The sequence below is a fragment of the Lolium perenne genome, chromosome 1 (genome assembly GCF_019359855.2).
Source record: "Lolium perenne isolate Kyuss_39 chromosome 1, Kyuss_2.0, whole genome shotgun sequence".
NCBI lineage: Eukaryota > Viridiplantae > Streptophyta > Magnoliopsida > Poales > Poaceae > Lolium > Lolium perenne.
The window spans coordinates 16,899,261-16,918,661 of NC_067244.2; the positions used below are offsets into that span (position 1 = coordinate 16,899,261).

At 44.2% G+C, this 19,401-nt stretch overlaps 1 protein-coding gene across 2 annotated transcripts; it reads left to right on the forward strand.

Annotated features, from left to right (window-relative positions):
- Positions 1 to 9,427: 9,427 nt before the first annotated feature.
- On the forward strand, positions 9,428 to 17,826 carry LOC127343090 (E3 UFM1-protein ligase 1 homolog). 2 transcript variants are annotated; one of them, XM_051369181.2, is made up of 20 exons: positions 9,428 to 9,774; positions 10,451 to 10,762; positions 10,853 to 11,119; positions 11,195 to 11,242; positions 11,574 to 11,639; positions 11,724 to 11,827; positions 12,464 to 12,557; positions 12,626 to 12,682; positions 12,801 to 13,236; positions 13,334 to 13,482; positions 13,664 to 13,729; positions 13,832 to 13,900; positions 14,190 to 14,279; positions 14,406 to 14,471; positions 15,292 to 15,338; positions 15,413 to 15,476; positions 16,280 to 16,357; positions 16,458 to 16,520; positions 17,150 to 17,242; positions 17,379 to 17,826. In XM_051369181.2, exons 1-20 carry the CDS (start codon positions 9,601 to 9,603, stop codon positions 17,481 to 17,483), a joined length of 2,448 nt encoding a protein of 815 aa, XP_051225141.1. In that variant the 5' UTR covers positions 9,428 to 9,600; the 3' UTR covers positions 17,484 to 17,826. The 2 variants fall into 2 exon arrangements, with proteins under 2 accessions (XP_051225141.1, XP_051225134.1); XM_051369174.2 differs by having other exon boundaries at positions 9,429 to 9,774; positions 13,328 to 13,482.
- Positions 17,827 to 19,401: the final 1,575 nt, after the last annotated feature.

Sequence of the window (19,401 nt, forward strand, 5' to 3'; positions counted from 1 at the left end):
GCAGGCTTCGTTTCCGGTTAGCTCAGTGGAGCAGAAGTCATCGATGGTTGAAATCACGCCAAAGCTACATGAGTTGTGTGCGGAGTCTGTGGTGCCTGAGCTCCTGGAGTTGGGTGGTGCTGAGGTTATGCCTCCTTCTGTCAAGGAAGTGAGGCATCTTGTTCCTATTGATGTTGGGGTTGCAAAGTCAGACTTGCTAGCAACGGTGCCCGAAGGTGTTATCGCTAGAGAAGTTTGCGATTTTCTCGCCACCTTCGCTGTTACCTACCCAGGATCCGCAGTTGATTGATCGGTGCCCCCATTGTCATGACATGTCTTTATCCGCGCGGTGTTGGAGTATCGGGCTTGGAGTTCGTTCGTGTCGCCATGGAGTTCGTTCGTGTCACCATGTGGTTCTTTGTGTGTGGCTAGTGTGGGTGCGGCTCTGTTGTTTAGGTCTTTGTTAGGCTTGGCAGTGTGTGTTGTTGTTACCGGTTTTCGTCTGGTTTTCTCCTAAAAACTTGACACTCTCTTCTTAATTAATGAATGAGGCAAAGCTTTTGCCTCCATTTCAAAAAAAAAAAAAAAATCGTTTGTAATCTGTGTACCTGGTGGTGACATATTCATTTTCAGCAAATTCTTCCCAGTCTGGTCCTCCTGCTGATAAAACAGAGTACACAATTACTAAGATTACTACATCAGATACTATCCCATCTTATTATCTTACATATAATTCATTTCAAAATTATTCTTGCCGATAACCATCTCGCTAATTACTGCCTTAATTTGTCACCAGATAATGAACTTTAGACAAGACCATACTCCCTCGGTCTTTGCTTATCTTGTGTTATCGTTCTCGTTAAGGTCAAACTTTCTAAATTTTGACTAAGAATATACCACTGCCTCCCATCTGTATTACACCCTTTATGCCAAAATATAGTGCCTATAAGGTTTTTTTTTAAGTTAAGCTGGGTAATCTTGACCAAATTTATGATTAAAATATCATATCAGTACCATTGAATTCGACATAAAGTATATTTTAATATGATATAGATTAGGTATTATAGATATATATATAATTTTATCAATGAATTTGTTCAAAGTTAATGTAGTTTAACTTTCACGAAAATCAATGCGCACTATATTATGGCATCGAGGGAGTAGAATATTATAGATCAGAGGGAGTATAAAAAATTATCAACATTCACAGTACCAAATACATATGATGTGAAAATACATTTTATAACAATTTTAACACCATAGATTTTATATTATAGATGGTAATATTTTTCTTAAAGTCAAATTTTATAAATTTTGATTTTGATTAAATTTAGAATGCAAGGTAAATAAAAATAGAGGGAGTACGTCAGTGAATCACTGTGATAAGCATTTAGTTACTGCCTTGCGAGGATATTTAATCTCAAAGACAACCTCAGATATCCATCTCATCTCATTATGTTACACATGATCCGTTTTGAAATTTTTCTTACAGATAGCCATCTTAGTAATTAAGAGCATCTCCAACAGACGTTGCAAAAGCCGCGCGCAGCAAAAAAAACCGCCAGTCTGGCGTGCGCGGGCGCCCGCGTGAAGCTCCAGCAGACGCGGAAAAAAGGCGCGCTATAAAAACTTTGCCGTGCGCGCACGTTTGTGCTATTCCGTGCGGGAAAGTTGCCGCGTGCGCTGCAGGTCTCAACGAGTGCACGCGTGATGGTTGTGCGGCGATGTGTGCATGCGTGCACACTTCTTGTAGGATTGTGAACCTAAGTAGTAAAAACTTACATGACCATTGTATCGATCGAGGCTCCATTTTATCATATCGTAGTTTAAAAAAGCTTGTATGTACGATTTGTTCTTGAAGAAATTGTAAGATGCATCCTCATTGGTACGTAGTGAGCAAAAGTTCAATATTCCTAGACGGAAATGCTGAACCTACGGGTTGTTTCTACGGAAATGAACTTGCGGAATTAGGTGGAAGGTGTTGGTTGGTGAAAATTTTATCTCCTCCCGTGATTCAAGGTGCTGCAATTGTTTTGATTTGCTACACGTCATTCCGTAAGTGGATTTCGTAACATTCCGTCCATGGCTATAGCATATTGTTGATTCCTAGACCTACACAAACATGCTAAGGAATGCTTTTACGGGATGACAATGGTGAATTGGTGGGTGCATCACAATCCTAAAAAAGCCAAAGTGAAAAAAATGCAGCAAACCACCTGCCTCCCACCTCATCCCGTAAGCGCTAGTCCGTAAAACTCCTGTTGTATGTGCAGCATTGCTCGTAGAAGTTAGAGCAACTCTTGAAACCGGTTCATCTCAGATAGTAACCACTGGTTTTGAATTTTGGTAAAAAAAAAAGACCTGAGTAGATACGGGGAAATAAGCCAGTCTTGATATATTTTTTCGGCTTTCCCGATTTTAACTCTCGACGTACCATATGTTCAGTTTTCGGCCGTCCAAATCCAGGACCCTGACCACGCGGAAGGTATTGGCACGGTTGAAAATTCAGCTCCCTCTGAGTGCATGTCCTCCCCTACTGCCACCGCACATCACCTCCGTCGCCATAGATCCACACTATTCGCGTACACTCCGCGATGTTAAAAAGCCCCCCTCCCTTTGCCGCTCTTTTCCTTCCTCGGGGTGAGCTCCCGTCCGACACATCAACCATGCCACCGCCATGGATCTCTCGCCGAGCTCGAACGGAGGCACTGTCGTGGTCCACAAGGCTTGAACCTAGGGTTGTCACCGCCAACGCCACCATCGTCGCTCTCGGCTTGAATCAAGCCGGCCTTCGACTTGGCCTCTCGTCCACCGCCGCCAGCTTCCCGATTTTCCGTTAGCACTTCAAATTCCTCGCCGCCCCAAGGGTAAGTTTAGGATAGCCAGAGTCAATATTTAAGAATCTTGCGCCGGTTATTTGTGAACACAGAAATTTTCTTCTAGATTAATTCGTTCGTGGTACAATATTTGCTCGAGGACTCGTCGTCGTCGGGACGATTCCGACATCAAAGAACTTCACAACGACGATGTATAGAATCTCATCTTGGTTGCTGCCGTGAAGGAACACGAGGACAAAAAGAAGAGAAAACGCCGAGGCTCGACGATGGGCCACCTTTGCATTCTCCACAATTGATCTCATCCACTCCGAGCTCATGAAATATTACTTCACCGAGATGTGCACCTAACCGGCTCAATTTTTTCGTAGGTGTTATGGAATGCGTCAAGATGTATTTTTCCGAATAGTGGAAGCTTCCTAGCCGACAAAGTGATTGTGGTCTCCTAGGATTTGGTCCATATCAAAAGATATCGGTCGAAATAAGAATGGTTACGCACAACATTCCAGGTAATTGCATCGATGAGTACCTTTGCATCACATAAGATACCTCTATCATGTGTGTGCGGTGTTGTTTGCCAAGGTTTTTATCTAGGTTTTTGGTGCCCAGTACCTCTGAGCTCCCAGTGAGGAGGACACAAGAAAGTTGATTGCCCACAATGAAGCAATAAGATGGCCGAATATGCTTGGGAGTATGGATTGCATGTGTTAAGCTTCATGCACTAGCCACTTGAACCAAAACTCCGAACTGATGGAAAGGGCTAGGCAATCCACATATACACTTCACAACACCCTCACTCGCGTGTGACGGGAGAAGAGAAAGTCAACACGTGAAAGAAGAAGAGCACACCGAAACAGCGGTGGCTAAAGAGGGGGGGGGGGCAACAGCAATTTTTAGGCTTAATTGCGAAAACCATGTGAAAGACAGGATTTGAACTTGAGACCTGGGGCTCTGATACCATGTTAAGCTTCATGCACTAGCCACTTGAACCAAAAGTCCGAACTGATGAAAAGGGCTAGGCAATCCACATATACACTTAACAACACCCCCACTCGCGTGTGATGGGAGAAGAGAAAGTCAACACGTGAAAGAAGAAGAGCACACCGAAACAGCGGTGGCTAAAGAGGGGGGGTGGGGCAACCGCAATTTTTAGGCTTAATTGCGAAAACCATGTGAAAGACAGGATTTGAACTTGAGACCGGGGGCTCTGATACCATGTTAAGCTTCATGCACTAGCCACTTGAACCAAAAGTCCGAACTGATGGAAAGGGCTAGGCAATCCACATATACACTTCACAACAGCATGCACTAAAGGTGGAAGAACTGCCGTGCTGCTTAACACGCTTGTACACCAACCATCATTATGATTCAACTATTGTGCTTGAAGAGGTAACCTTAGAGGAGTTGTGCATTTGCAATAGGTGAACTACCCTTCTACTTGGCACGGTAGTACACTGGTCATCAACATGATTCAACTATTGTGCTTGAAGAGGTAACCTTAGAGGAGTTGTGCATTTGTCATTGTTTCTTTGAGCAACCCTGATCTCTCAACGACATCAACATTTTTTAGAGATATCATCTATTTGCTAGACTTGATAGTGTCAAACTCCATAGGAACCCGAACCGGATCCAAGCTTTTCTTAAGACGTACCGGCATATTGAAAACAGGGGAACTCATACCAAACTCCATGATGATTTCGTTGAGCACCGGTGGCATGTATTTGGAAGAAAATAATCTCCTTTTTTCATATTTTAAACCATTCATTCTAGATTCTTATTTTTGTACTTATTTGATTTGAACATTCATAATTTGGATCATTATTGTATTGTGTGTTTTTAAACAGTAATCATTTTGATTTGTATTAGTGTTATATTGACATTCTACTGTTTTCAAATTAGTAAACCCAAATCCTGAATTGTGGTCCCGCACGGGTTCTTGCCAGAACAAATCCCCTAAACTCGTACTGTAAACAACTTCTTGCACAGTTATACGGATTTTTTTAAGCAAAACTCGCGTGGCCGCGAAAAAGAGTATTCGGAGGTGCCTGATCCGCGTTTTCTGTCATGGAAATGTCCAGGATATGCTAGACTTGCTCTTATGGTAAAGGACGATGATAGGGGAATAGATGCCGCGTTGTAAGCCCCCTTATTAAAAGTGGTTTGCAATTTACAAGGAGGATCAAGTGACGTTCACAAATCTGTATATTTCGCAGGATACGACTTCACCAGAGGAAGGCGGTTGCGCCATTAATTCCGTTTGATTTGTCATGGGCAGAGATATTCCGTCCATTTTCATCAAACTGTAAGCTTGCGAGAGAAATGTAACATGCCTCCATAGCACAAATTAAAGATGTTAAAATTGTATTACTACTACTAGTATATATTATAAATAAACTTTTTTCATGTGAGGATAATTATAGACATCCTCATAAATCCATCTCATCTCATCATTAATCACCTGCTTATCTTACATACTATGGAATAATTGTCAACGGTTAATGTTCTTAACTCGCCAAAAAAAGGGTTAATGTTCTTAACTCGTCACCAAACAATTCCAACGACTCCATGCTCTATATACTTGCAAGCCAACCAGGCACATATAGCACAGCAGCTGAGCAGGTAGCACCTTCTAAACAGGGAATCTCACGTAGCTAGCTAACAATACCCAAACGGCCATGGCGGCCCTCCTCCGCCTCCTCTTCCTTCCACTGATGCTTTCCTCAGTGGTGGTGTCGGCGCGCCACTTTCCTCCGCCCTCCCCTTTCGGTGACCTGCCAATCCTCCACTCCCCACCGCCACCACGGCGATCGACCAATTGCTATTTCCCGATTCCAGGGCTGCCAGATCCTAGCTATCATCCTCCCTGTCCGCCTCCCTCGGCGGTGGAGGAGGCGAGCGTGGAAATCAAGGTCGCCCCCAGGCCAGTGCCTTCCGGACCGGACCCGATACATCATAGCATCCCCGCACCGCCGCCGTACCACCCGCCGCCGGTGCCTTCTCAGGCGTGATGGTGATGTGCGCGACGTGCATGCACCCTTTATATTTTAGTAGAGCAGCGGCGAACTGATGTGAGTGTGAGATCATTGTACCGTGGCTCCATTTCACCGTCGTTGGATAATAAAGTTTACTTCACAATACCGTGATGAACAGTTCACAGGCTCATCATGTACATCGGACGGTGCTATAATTTTTTTATAGCATGGCGTATTACTAGTACAACTCCAGCTGCGAGCCTGCGATCGCATCTCAGAGAAATATTAAGATCATCGTACCTATTTTATCATGATCGTTATCAGGTAGTTCATATAACTACCGGTAGAACTTGAACGCAAAGCGTTCTTAAGGTAGGCTTAGGTCTAATTACCGAGGCATGGAGCTTGCCTAGAAATACTGGAAGCATGGAGCACAAACGTTCTTAAGAGTAGGCTTAGGGTAAATACACATGTGGCATCGAGCTGACATAGAGCGCCTGATGGCAAACAAGGCAGTAGAGCCCCTATCATGCGGGAATGACCTATCGAGCCGTGAAATAGTGTTGTCGGAAGCGGCGGGGTGGACGGTGGGCTTACCAAGTTACCATGTAAAGTTTAATCCCACACTGTATTTTCTTGACACTCCAGAGAGGCTTACCATGTAAAGTTTAATCCCACACTATATTTTCTTGACACTCCAGCAGAGGCTTTCTCCAGGTACTATAACATGAAGGCAAGCGAAAAGTGCTTTTGGCTCCCGAGCTTCAGTGCTTTCGCCATTTTTTAAAAAAATTAAAAAACGTTTATTAGTTATCAAAAAATCTGAAAAATAATTCTGTATATTGACAGTAATACATCTCACAATCATGGAAAATCTCAACCCAAAATTCTTTTTACTTTGTGCTAGTAAAAAAATAACAAAATCTGACATGTTTTTGTTGATTTGAAAATGACTACTCAGATCTGCAGTTTTGTCTTTTTTGTGTAGCTTAAAATATAATGTATTTCAAATTGATATTTTACACGGTTGTGGGATACATTATTGGCTATAATGGAGATTTTTCTTCAGAATTTTTTAAAACTCCAAAATATGATTTTTTATTTATTTAGAAAACAAGATCACTGGTGCCAATGTGCATCAAATCTCTGTCCGAAGGCAAGCTCTAGATTAGGTTGGACCACCTATTGGTTTGACCGTGAGACTTTGGGGGCTCATCAAGGATTGGCTAAGGCTTCACTTCATTGATCCCCAAGCATGATCGACGCACACTATCTGTCTTTTGGTGGAGCATCATGACAAAGTGTAAAGATTTAGCTTCCATCATCGTTGTTGTTCTTGGGAAATCTAGAACAAGCGCAATGCCCCTCCTTCGGCGATCCTTGGAAAGATCCAAACCTTTGGGTTTTGGCCGGCACGAAATGATTAAGTTCTTTGATACCACGAGATTATTTGATGTTGTAATAAGAGCACTTTTTTTTACTTCCTTGTATTCTACTCGCTAAAACTGGGCAAAGCTTTTGCCCTTGCTTAAAACAAAGTTTTCTATTAGTCATCGTCCTGGATGCTTCTCTCATGCGTTTTACAACATCTCGACTGTCATGCTGTAAAAAATCATCTATACTCGTTGCAATATTCAAACATGTTAAGCAGCAAGAATTCTAGGCATATATATGTTAATTAAGATTGGTTGCAACACACGCCTACACCTACACGATGGTGCGGATGATGACTTGGCTTCTTTTGCACCGTTGGACGCCACATCAGAATAAAATGGTTTAAATGCACCAGACACCATAGCTCATTCGTTCAAAAGATGACGAGACGGACTAAAATGAGTTTTCATCATTCAAACTAAAAAGTCAGTTCTAATTTTTCTCTACATGTCAAAGTGGACGAGGAAGAACCCAACTGCGTGACAAAGACGTGGCGACCTGCGTTGATGGGGGCGGCGCGGTAGTAGCATGGAGACAACGAAGATGAGTGCATGCAACGATGCTCATAGCTGCAATACGCGAGTTAGTGCAGGGGTTGGAGGCCACCGACGAGTACACGCCTAGGAAAGCATATTGGAAGTTAGTAGCGTGGACCAAGAGTGACAATGTTGTGACCCGAAGGGGCAACGCAGCGACAAATATTGCTTGATTGGTGGTAGGCACGTGCTGAGGACGTGTTCGGAAGGGATATATACGGGGTCGGTTCGGTTAATCAGACCTATGAGCGGTGCTGCACTCGCCATGGCGTGGACGATGTGCCGCAGATCACTGTCACTGGCTCACTGGATTCCTGTTGTTGGCTGCAAAGTACGTTTTCACACTACGGATACATACAACCAGGTATGCTCCTTCAGGTGCGGAAGAAGATACCAGATGTGAGGGCATCTCCAACGCGGCGATCCAAACGGACTCGCTGGGCCGTCTGTTTAGGTCGTTTGGGTGGCCGCGCGGACACGCTGACAGCGACCCGCCTCCGCGTGTCCGTTTGGGTCGCACGCTGCGCCCAACGCGCGGATGCATCACATAAGTGAAAAAAAAAAACAAAAAGAAGAAGAAAAAAACGAAAACAATTAAACCTAACCATATTTCATTAAACATATTCCCTATTTTGGTTATATACCCTATTTTGGCAAATTTAAACTACAAAAGAAAGCCCTCTATATGGGCTTTAAACTTAACAAAAATAAAAAAAACCCTATCATAGGGTTTGGAGGAGGACGAGGTGGCCACCGGAGCGCCGCCTAGTCCCTGTGGGCCTCGTCGTCGTGGGCATCGACGATGTCCCCGGGCGGCAAGGCGCTGTTGTGGCTCGACCGCGCCGGGGACTCCGGCCACGGCGACCACTGGGCCTCTTCCCAGGCCGAGTGGGGGTCTGGAGCCGCCCGCTGCTCCACCGCAGCAGCCCGGAGCTCCGCCTCCTCCCTGAGGCGGAGCTGCCTCTCCTGCCACGCGAGGCGCGTGACCTCCTAGCGCCTCTCCTGCTCCGCCACGCGCCTGGCCTTCTCGTGCCGCCGCCTCGCTTCCTCCTCCCGGCGGGCCTGGTCGAGCAATGCCCAAGCCTCGACGTCCTCGACCTCCCGTCGGGCCTCCTCCTCCATCACGGAGGTGCGGATGACCTCCGCGAGATGCGGCCAGTTGGCGTCGTTCTCCGCCTTGGACATCCCCATTGCGGCGCGCATCTTCGAGTTGTCTTCCTCCTCTGGCTTCGGCAGCAGCGGCGCGGGTTGCGCCAATGCCGCGCCGACGTGGGCGGCCTCTCCGATGTAGAGACCGCCGCGGTGTCCCCCAGCCCTCAACGCCGGCGGAGGACGGCGGCTGCTCGCCTCGCCGTCGTTGGCACCGGGAGCGAAAGCCCCCATCAACGCAGGAACAGATCCCTCCCAATTCACATTTACTATGACGCAGGCTTCCCACCGACAGCTGGGCCCAGGGATGCGAGCAGGCGGACGCGACCTGACGGCGCGTGCCATCCACGACTACGCAAACCTGGTCCAGATTTGGGTCGGGTTTGGGTCATCCCGGACACCGCGGCCATCCGCATTTGCGATGGGTGGCCGCGTTAGGCCGCGGTTTTGTCCTGTTCGACCCATCCGGACGCACGGGTCGTCGGAGATGCCATGAGATGTCCACAATTCCACATCCAGGACGAGGCCCCACTTGTCAGTCAGTAGACAGGACCCTTTCCCAACTCGACGAGGCTCTGTGGCGCAAGTCGAATCGCGCAACCCCCAACTCCGGCTCGATCGATCTCGGCGCACCGTCCCCTCCTCCTCCCCGTCTCCGGCGACATCGCACCGCAAGCGAAGGCGCAGGGAGGGGCGATGGACGCGGAGCTCCTGGAGCTGCAGCGGCAGCTGGAGGCGGCGCAGAGCGCGCGGTCGAGCGTGCGCCTGTCGGAGCGGAACGTGGTGGAGCTGGTGCAGAAGCTGCAGGAGCGCGGCCTCATCGACTTCGAGCTCCTCCACACCGTCTCCGGCAAGGAGTACATCACATCCGTAAGCCGCCCTGCCCCTTCCCCCTCCTCCGCGTGCCCGCTTGCACCTCTACTAGTAGTTACTCCCCAATCCCCTTGCAGTCTCTCCGGAACCAGATTCACCTCGGGGTTGTAGTAATCTCTGCTGTAACGGACTCAGCCTGGATTCGGGTGTCAGTCCTTCGAATTATGGACCCCGCGTTGAATGAAATCATCGGTACTACTATTTCATCTTCGTTTATATCCTACTACTGTAATTACTCGGCTGAAAAAAATAGGTATCACTTCTGTAGGATGCTTTAAGTTTCGAGCATTCCTGCAAAATTGATCCAATTGCATAGTCCTTTAGTGTGGTTCTTGGAATGTAATTGATCTAGGTTTAGTAGTACATCTGTTTCCAGTCCCTCTTCCAACCTTGTCGAGTTGCCCTAGAGTTCAGGAGAGAAAACTGTTCTACCCCGGCAATTTCCCATATATGCAGTCAGCCATGTGAGAGATTTTGACTCAATTGCGTGTTTGAATACCCCGGGCTTAATAAGAGTGTCGGCCGAGTCTTGTCTAGAAATTGCTATGGTATATATGGATAGAAGCTGCTGCAGTAGTCTATCTGCGTTAGTTCTGTTTAACGCCCTTGCCCAACTAAGAATGTGCATATTTGAGCTAATCCGCCATCTCTGCGCTCATCTCTGGTGTGGCAGGACCATCTGAAGCATGAGATCAAGTTGGAGATCAACAATCGAGGGCGCGCATCACTAGTCGATTTATCAGATATCCTGGGGGTGGATCTCTACCATGTTGAGAGGCAGGCACAAAAGGTTGTCACGGAGGATCCGGCCCTGATGTTGATCAACGGTGAGATCATGTCACAGTCTTACTGGGACACTGTGACAGAAGAGATAAACGAGAAGTTGCAAGAGCGCAGCCAGATTGCCTTGGCTGAGATTGCTGCGCAGCTACACATTGGATCGGAGCTGGTCATCAATATCCTCGAGCCCCGGCTTGGAACTATTGTAAGTCTGCTATCTCATGCTTTCATGTTTGTTATCTTAGCTGCTTTCATTCAACCGATATGGTACTACCACTATAATAAATCCTTGCAGGTGAAGGGAAGGCTGGAAGGTGGCCAGCTATACACTCCAGCATATGTCTCACGGATTACTGCCATGGTCCGTGGTGCGGCAAGGGGTATAACAGTTCCGACAAACTTGCCATCTGTTTGGAACTCCTTGCAGCAACAGCTCCAAGAAATGCACGGTTCTAATGGAGTTTCGGTGGAAGGTTCATTCTTCCAGTCCATTTTTGCCGCCTTGCTAAAAGAAGGTGCTGTACTTGGGTCTCTCCGTGCGGGAGTAAATTGGACACCAGCTGTAAGATCTGCATTTCAATTTATATTCTGAATTCTCAAAACTATATTTGATGATGTGATTTGTTTCCTTTGCTAGGTTTTTGCGCATGCTCAAAAGGAAAGCGTTGATGCCTTTTTTTCACAGGTTGGGGCATCTCGAGCTTACATTTGAATCCCTAAAATTTGTAACATTTTAAAACCAAAGAATGTCCAGCTAGTAGCATAAGTAGGCTTTGCAGAATCACATGTTTATTGACCTAGACAAGATCTCAACTGCTGCATGTGCACCTTTGTATGCCTACTGATCTAGTTCTTCCACACACATCCACACAGTTTTACTCCCATATCTTCTTGCATCATATGAAATATCTTTGTCTGATATTTAGCATGATAATTGTTGTTTTCAGATCACATACTCTGAATTATTGTGATGCCTTATCTCCTTCTGTTTGTTGCGATCTTCATTTTCTGTACAGAACTCTTATATTGGTTACGAAGTGCTTCAGAAACTTGCAATCCCTCAGCCTAAGCAGTACTTGGAGGTACTTGAAGCTGTCAATATTCCTTTACTATTTAAATGCTCCGTCTGTGAGTGTTTATATTGACTATCTTGTTATCTTCTACAGGCCAGATATCCAGATGGCATTGCACTGGAGGCTATTTTTGTTCATCCTTCAGTTGTCGATATGCTAGATGCTGCTGTGGGTGACGCAATCGAGAATGGACAATGGTATTGTTGACTTCATGTCTCCTGAATGCTTAATTGAGCTATGATATCCTAACTTGGCATGCATGATTTATCCCCGAAAGTTGAGTCTCTCAGTTGTCTCTGTCTCTCTGATAGTCATGTTGGTTCACAAACCAAGAGCAGTACAGCCTAAGTGGGCCACATCCTCTTCCTTGCCCATTAAGTTAGGACTTCTGGAGTTAAAGATGATTTCAGTGCAAAAGAGACTAGGTTGTCTGAATTCCACCTTTAGCTCTATAAGGGGATGGAATTATCAACAAGGGACAAGCAAGTCCCTACTTTCTCTCGCTCTCCCAGCGCCCCCTTTTGCCCACACACAGTTACGCACGCCATCCGGTCATGTCAGGTGGCAGGTGTATGATTTATGAATTGTGGCCTATATCAGAGTAGAGGAGCAAAGGGATAAGCCAGTCAAGTGATAATAGGATATATAAATTTGGTTAATTAGTAGCATTAGTTCATTGAAGTAGCTGAGACTTCCCAGAGCATCTCAACAATTTGTATAACATAAGTATAGTATTTGTTTTTTTTCCCTAATTAGCTTTACTAATCCATTTTGCTGCTAAGTTAAGCATTTCTCAAGTGTACATTGCTAAATATACCCTTTATTTGTTTCAGGATTGATTCTCTTTCGGTCCTTCCATCGTATATCAGTGGCCCTGATGCAACCAAGATATTGTCCCTTTGTCCATCTTTTCAGAAAGCAGCCAAGGTTGGTGCATTTGTAGTCGAGTTTGTGTATTTTTCATGATGGCCACACATTAAAATATTTCTTTGCAGTCTTCTAAAGCAGTGATATTTGGAGAATCATGTGTCTTCAGTAATGTGTTCATTAAGGTGAATTATCAGAGCCTTTTTTTTAACCTGCGCTAGTTTTTCGTGCACTCATGTCTGCACCATCGCATTATATCTTATAAAATGAGTGCAACGTGTCTGTTTTTTCAAATCATTTCAGAGTATTTTTGATCGACTAGAGAAGGAGATTGACTCCTTTGGTATTAGACATATTGCTGATCAAGGAAACCCCATGAATATGAATTCGAGTACATCTGCCCAGTACTCGAACACAAAAGACATTGGTGATAATGACACCAGTAGTACTACTAGTACTGGTGTTTCATCAGACAGAGGGCCAAAGAAGAAAAGAGGGAAAGTGGCAGGGTCTGCCAAAGGTGGATCACTTGAAAAGGATGATGACAGTGAAGAAATTATCCCTGTAAAGGGCAAGAAATCTCATAGAAAAAACAAGGATGCTGGTTCTTCAGGTGATGCCAAACGTGGTGGTAAAAAAACATCAGAGAAACCAAAAGAGGAGAATACAAATATCTTTCCTGATGAATTGATACAGCAAAAGGTTTTGGCTGTTGCTCCAGAGTTAGAAGAGTTGTCAGGTCATTAAATTGAATAAGATTGACATCATTCTTTTTTTATTTAGTTAAATTTGCACATCTACAAATTTCCTAACTTTTAAATTGACATTAGGCTCAGATGACTTCAACAACCCCATTAAATTATTGTCATCTCACCTGAGACCAATGCTTATTGACTCCTGGAAGAAGAAGAGGAACACCATGCTGTCAGAAAATGCTGAAAGGAGGCGGAGTGTGCTTGATAATCTGCAAAAGCAGCTAGATGAGGTATTCTGTATTCCATCTACGTCTGCTTTCTTGCTGTAATATAGTTGCTTTTTTGAGTTTCTGGGTATCCTCCTTTGAATTGTTGGTTATTTCTAGTCAATTTTAAATTGCTTGCCTGCATTTCTCTTATGATGTGCTAGATAATGTAGCCTTTCTCAATATTATTCTTTGTCATCGTCAGGCAGTCCTGGATATGCAACTCTATGAAAAAGCTCTGGATGTGTTTGAGGATGATCCTGCTACCTCCGTGAGTTGCTATATGCATCATCCTCACAAGATCGCTCGCTACTCAACAATATAGCAGCCTTTACTTATGGTCCTTTTTCTTGATCTGTTTTCTTGTTTCCAGGGTATATTACACAAGCATCTGCTAAGAACTCTGGGCACACCAACAGTGGACAAGATTTTGCTTACTCTGGTAACTCCTATAAGCTCACATAGTGTGGTTATCTGCAAGTTTGTAATTAATAAATAGTTTTGATGTATCTGTTTATTTGCTTTAGTTTTGCGCTTGCAACAGAACACTTCAAATAACATGCAACCCCGACTGTGTTACTTGTCTACTTGTGATGCTTGTTGTGGCCTGTGGGGTGAACTAGGAATCATTTACTAGCTTATAGCTCAATGTTCAAATTTGAATCATTTAAAAGTTTTTTGCAAGCTACTTCTCTGACTAGTGCTTGTACTTTGCACTTAACTACCTATAGGATAAGGACAACAAATTGAAGAGTGGAATGGAATTTGAAGACAGTGAAGAACAACATGTTCAATTAAGCACCACTGACCGTACTTTTCTGGTACAGTTAACTTATTTCATTCCATCTATTATGTAATATATTCTCCTGTGTTAATCCTGAATGAAAATGTCATTTTGCTTAACCTTGCGGGATTGCTCTCTTTTGTAAATGCAAAAAAAACTCCAGGCAAAGGATCTTCCTGGGCAATTGTCATCAAAGGCTCAAGCTTTAGTCGAAGCGCTGGAGGGAAAGGTCTGTCTTTAACGAAGAAATAATGTTTGATGTATTCATTGAAGACTTGGGAGTCCTTAGTTCTGTCTTTTTATGCTTCTCAATCTAGTATGCCTAACAGCTTAAATTGTGGTAATATGCTAGCACCTAGCAATTAACAGTTTGACATACCACAGAAAAACTCTAGTCTGGATCTCTGGAGTAGATTACATGCTTGGACGCTTCACATGATAAATTACTCAACTTTCTTGATGCACTGAATCTAGTATAGATGAAGTTCTTTTTGTGAAGCTTCATGCTTTATGTCACCAGACTGGCAAGATGCTATATTGTACATACACAACATTCATAATTGCTTATGCCTTGCCTATATCCTTAGAAACATTCCGGCATTCTGTTGACTAACCCAGCAACCATCTTCATGTTAATTTTCTGCATGTTCTATGATGCCAATTATTTGATCCTCTATTTTTAAGTAAAATAAATATGCAACAGATGCCCTAAACAATATTGGCACAGCAAGATAATTTTGAATTTCTTCTTGATATTATATATTCAATTCTTTTTTCGGAAGCATATATAATTCAAACTAGGGTTTACTAGTTCAGATATAAGACTTTACATCAGAAGGATATTCACTTAGTTGTTATTATTTGTTAGTTCAAAAAATTTGCATGTTTCCTAACTCCTAAGCATGTGACTGATGAACCTTTTGTTATCTATAAAGCATACATTAAGTCATAAATGAACAAGAGACAGTTGCTGAGTCTTTGAGATGCTAACTACAAAGATAAGTGGATTTTGTAGCTCTTTCTAACCTTTCCCTTGTAATCCACAACAGCGGTTTGATTCATTTCTGGATGCCTTAAGAGATACAGCAGAGGAAAGGTAACATTTTGTGTTTGTACTACTTGCTTTCCATGCTGGCTGGATTACCGAAGTGCTTACTCTTCTTTTTTCAGTGGCTTGTCATTTAAGAAGCTTGATAAAAGATTAGAGCGGTCAATGATGCATTCTTACCGCAAGGTATGTCTTGATATCTTGAGGGTACCACATTGTTTAGAAAATCAGTGAGAACTGACTTTCTTGAACCGGTCCAGACAGATTTGGTTTTTGCTGGTTTAGGTTTAACAGTTCCCTTTGATCCTGATGTCAGGTGGAATGAGTATATTAGAAGTATTATCACTTACTTCCTCCGTCCCCTTTTAATTGACTCTGATTTAGTACTAGAAAACCAGTGAGAACTGACTTTCTTGAACCGGTCCAGACAGATTTGATTTTTGCTGGTTTAGGTTAAACAGTTCCCTTTAATCCTGATGTCTGGTGGAATGAGTATATATTAGCAGTATTGTCACTTACTTCCTCCTTTCCCTTTTAATTGACTCTAATTTAGTACAATTTTGTACTAAATCAGAGTCAATTAAAAGGGAACGGAGGGAGTATTTGATAATGCCCCAATGTAAATTTGCTACTCCCTTTAAAATAGCATAATGTAAGCGGAAGTCCAGGACCATCCTGGTAGTAGTTTTTCAAATCCTGGTGTCTTGTTGTATGATCACTGTTTCAGTGAAAATATGCTGTCCCTTGTCTTTTTAAGCACCAGTGTAGTGAAAGTATGGAATAGCAGAATGCAAGTCAAAATCACCATGATAATATACCAGGATCCTTAGACCAGTCTGGTATGGTACTTTGGTGTGAAAATGTTGATGTTCATTACATCATAGTTGTACTGAAAAAGGAATTCATTGTTTAATTGTCATGCTAAGTTTCTTTATAGCTGAACTATATTGCTAATTATCTGATACCCTAATTTCCTGTATGAATTGAAGGATTTGATAGCACAAGTTTCTTCAGAGAGTGATCCAGTTTCATTCCTACCAAAAGTTGTTGCTCTACTTTTTCTTCAGGTCTGCTTGAAATAAATACTTGTTTTATTTTTTCTTTAAATACTCTGCTTATTTATATGTATAGGTTGAACTGAGAAACATCATGTTTGAAATTTTCCAGGCATACAATAAGGCTCTTCAGGCACCTGGAAGGGCTGTTGGTGCTGTAATCACAATACTGAAGGTAATTGTTGATTTTCATTGGTTTTAGTAATACGAGTAATTCATTTGGTTTAGATAGAAGCTTTTATTCTTTAGCAACTATAATTCTTTTCCTGGTCATAGTTCTTTTGTATTGTTTGTCTGGTATGCTAGTTCGTACATGTGTCATTTAGCTATCAGAAGAATCTTGCCTGGTCATGCTTCTTATCCTATCTTTTTATAACAATAAACTCCTTCCTTGATTTTGCCTTTTTTTTTCCCCAGCTTGTCCTCCAGTCGTCTGAAACTGACTGATTTCAAAAGTTGTTGCCGGTGCTTTTTGATTTGTCCTTTTTATTGAATTGTTCATATCTGTTGAAACGGCATAGGAGATGTTATATTTCCTGTACTAGTAGTTTGCAGCTGCAAACCTTGCCAGTATTTCCAGAAACCAGTGGTAACCACCAAATTCTTTGCTGGTATTTTTGGATCCCTGATCGGCAGTCCTCTGCGTTCTAGTCATAGCACCTTAGCCTCTTATGTCGTAGGACATACATAAATAGGATGTTTGGATCTGTCTATAATGTTGGCTTCTTACGCATTTTCAGGTAATACTGTTAATTGTAGCAAAATCTATAATCTGCCTGATCATCCATATCCTCCATTTCGCAGGACAAGCTGCCAGCTTCAACCTTTAAGGTTTTGACTGATTATCACAGCACAACCGTGAAAGTTCTCGCAATACAAGCTGCTGCTACGGGTGATGTAAGTCCACATCAACAGTTTCGAATACATTGCTGCTCCTTAATGTGTGAACTGTAAAAGAACCAAACAACCATGAACGTGTGTGATCGGTGCTCGTTCATGCAATCACGCATTGTCTCGTGTCTCTGCCCTGCAGGATGAAGACTGCACATCGGCTAGGTTGATGGAGAGGAGGGAAGATCTGGTGGAGAGGCTGATGCCGGAACTGAAATCACTGGCCCTCGGCACAAGCAAAGAGTGAGCGGCAAAGATAACATGTCCATGTAAATACACAGCACCATCTATCCTCGGCACCTGGAGCTAGGGATACAAGCAGCAGGCCGCGATACTTGAGTCAACTTAGTGCAATCGTCACCCGAATTTTATTTAGTGGTGACTTTAGGTACTTACATGGGTTCCTCGCTTGCATTTAGAGCTCTCTTTGCCCTCTCGGAGAACCCAAATAAAAGGAGCAATGCTGCTTATCTTACTGAAAGAAAGATCATCTAGTTTCGTGTGACAACAGAATTGACATCTCATGTGTATACTTCAGAATATGTTCATGACAATCTTCAGGAGGCTTTACTGATTTTTTTTTTCGCTCAGTCGTGATGTTTTTTAAAGGTGAAAAATGAGGAACCCATATAGATGCCCATAATACCTTGGAGGATTATAATGATTAAGTCACATAAAATATTGTGATATCTCTTGTTGCCTCCCGCAAGGTGGGCCCCAGCCTGATTCCAGTGAGATGACGAGTAGAGTAACAGACAAGTTTTTTTTTTTTTTTTTTTTTTTAGATTTTCCTGGTCTTAGTACATCTTGTAGTATCTGAACTCACGCGCTACACACTCCTCACACACACACACCCAACAGATAACACCACACACACGCCACCCGAGCGCAAGAGTGAACAGACAAGCTGACAAGGCATAAGTGTTGTCACTACGTGCACATAGCCTAGCTCCACCCGTCCTCCCCCCAAAGGCCCTCTATAGCCTTTTAGAGAGTGCTGGCGTCAAAATTTGCACTCAACCACGGTTTCCAAATTTGATTTTCAGCAGGCGCAGCCCAACTCTCCGTCCAACACCCTAGGCTAAACCCAGTAGAAAGGGAAGTTAGCGAGGGCAGCGGGTGCCGCGTGTTGGCGGGAACGAAGCGGAAAGAAGGCGTTGGAAATGCCTCCTGGCCGTGGAACCGGCTTCAGTGTTGGCGGAGTCGTCTTCCTCCTCGCCTTCTGCGCTCGTCAAAGGCTGCAAATGCCGCCAAGGGAGGTGGACGACGCGATGCCAGACGTCGTTGTCTTCCTCGCGCTCCTCTTCTTCCCCGGCGAGGTACTCGCCGGACAACACGCCTTCGCCACGTTTCTTGGCGACGGTGAAGGACGAGTAGGAGGAGGCGCCTCCTCGCAGGCGCTGCCATGTCGGCGTCGTTATCCGCGAACGGTGCCACCCTTCTCCGCCGCGCCAGCTCTAGCTTGTCAAGCGGGAGTGGACGCCGCCGCTAGAGTACAAGGCGATGACATCCATCATCAAAGCGGACGACGACCCCGAGGAGTTCCCGGGACTACGCCGCGCCCAGTTGGAGTCGTTCTAGGAGACGGACGAATTCGTCAAGGCCTGGAGTGTGGTGGATCACCGCCGCGCGAAGAACGAGCGCCACCGTCGCCTCAGCCTCATCGTCAACCTGGACGATGACGACGATGGCTAGTCCAGCAGACCGCGGAGGAGGCGCGGAGACGTCGGTCAAGGCTGCAGCTACCTCGTGCAGCTGAAGGAGGAGCCCAACGACGAGGATGACGACTACACGACGGCGATGTACTGCCGCCTAGGCCTAGGCAGTGGCGGCTATGGGGGCAACATCGGTTACTAGTTTTAGGTTTTTTGAAATATTTATTTTTAAATTTGTAGAAATATTGGCCAAATATGTCCGAACTATCTATGAATCTACTACTTTTATGAATTGTGTTACATTTTAAAAATTTAAAATTTTCTAATATAGAGACTGCAACTGGAAGGCACCCGATCCCTATTTTTATTTTACCATCGGCGCTCCTATATGGGTCTAAAACGGCTACGTCAGTGTCCACATGGAAGACGAGTGGAGATGATCTTAGATGCTGTTGGAACTTGGAAGGCATGCGTGGCTTTCTAATCCCCTATGAAATACAATGTTTCAGT

Coding starts and splice junctions, on each gene's coding strand:
- LOC127343090 (XM_051369174.2), top strand. CDS start 9,601: ATGGACGCGGAGCTCCTGGAGCTGCAGCGGCAGCTGGAGGCGGCGCAG. Junction 12,558..12,625: donor CTTTTCAGAAAGCAGCCAAG/GTTGGTGCATTT, acceptor ATTTCTTTGCAG/TCTTCTAAAGCAGTGATATT. Junction 13,730..13,831: donor AGGATGATCCTGCTACCTCC/GTGAGTTGCTAT, acceptor TCTTGTTTCCAG/GGTATATTACACAAGCATCT.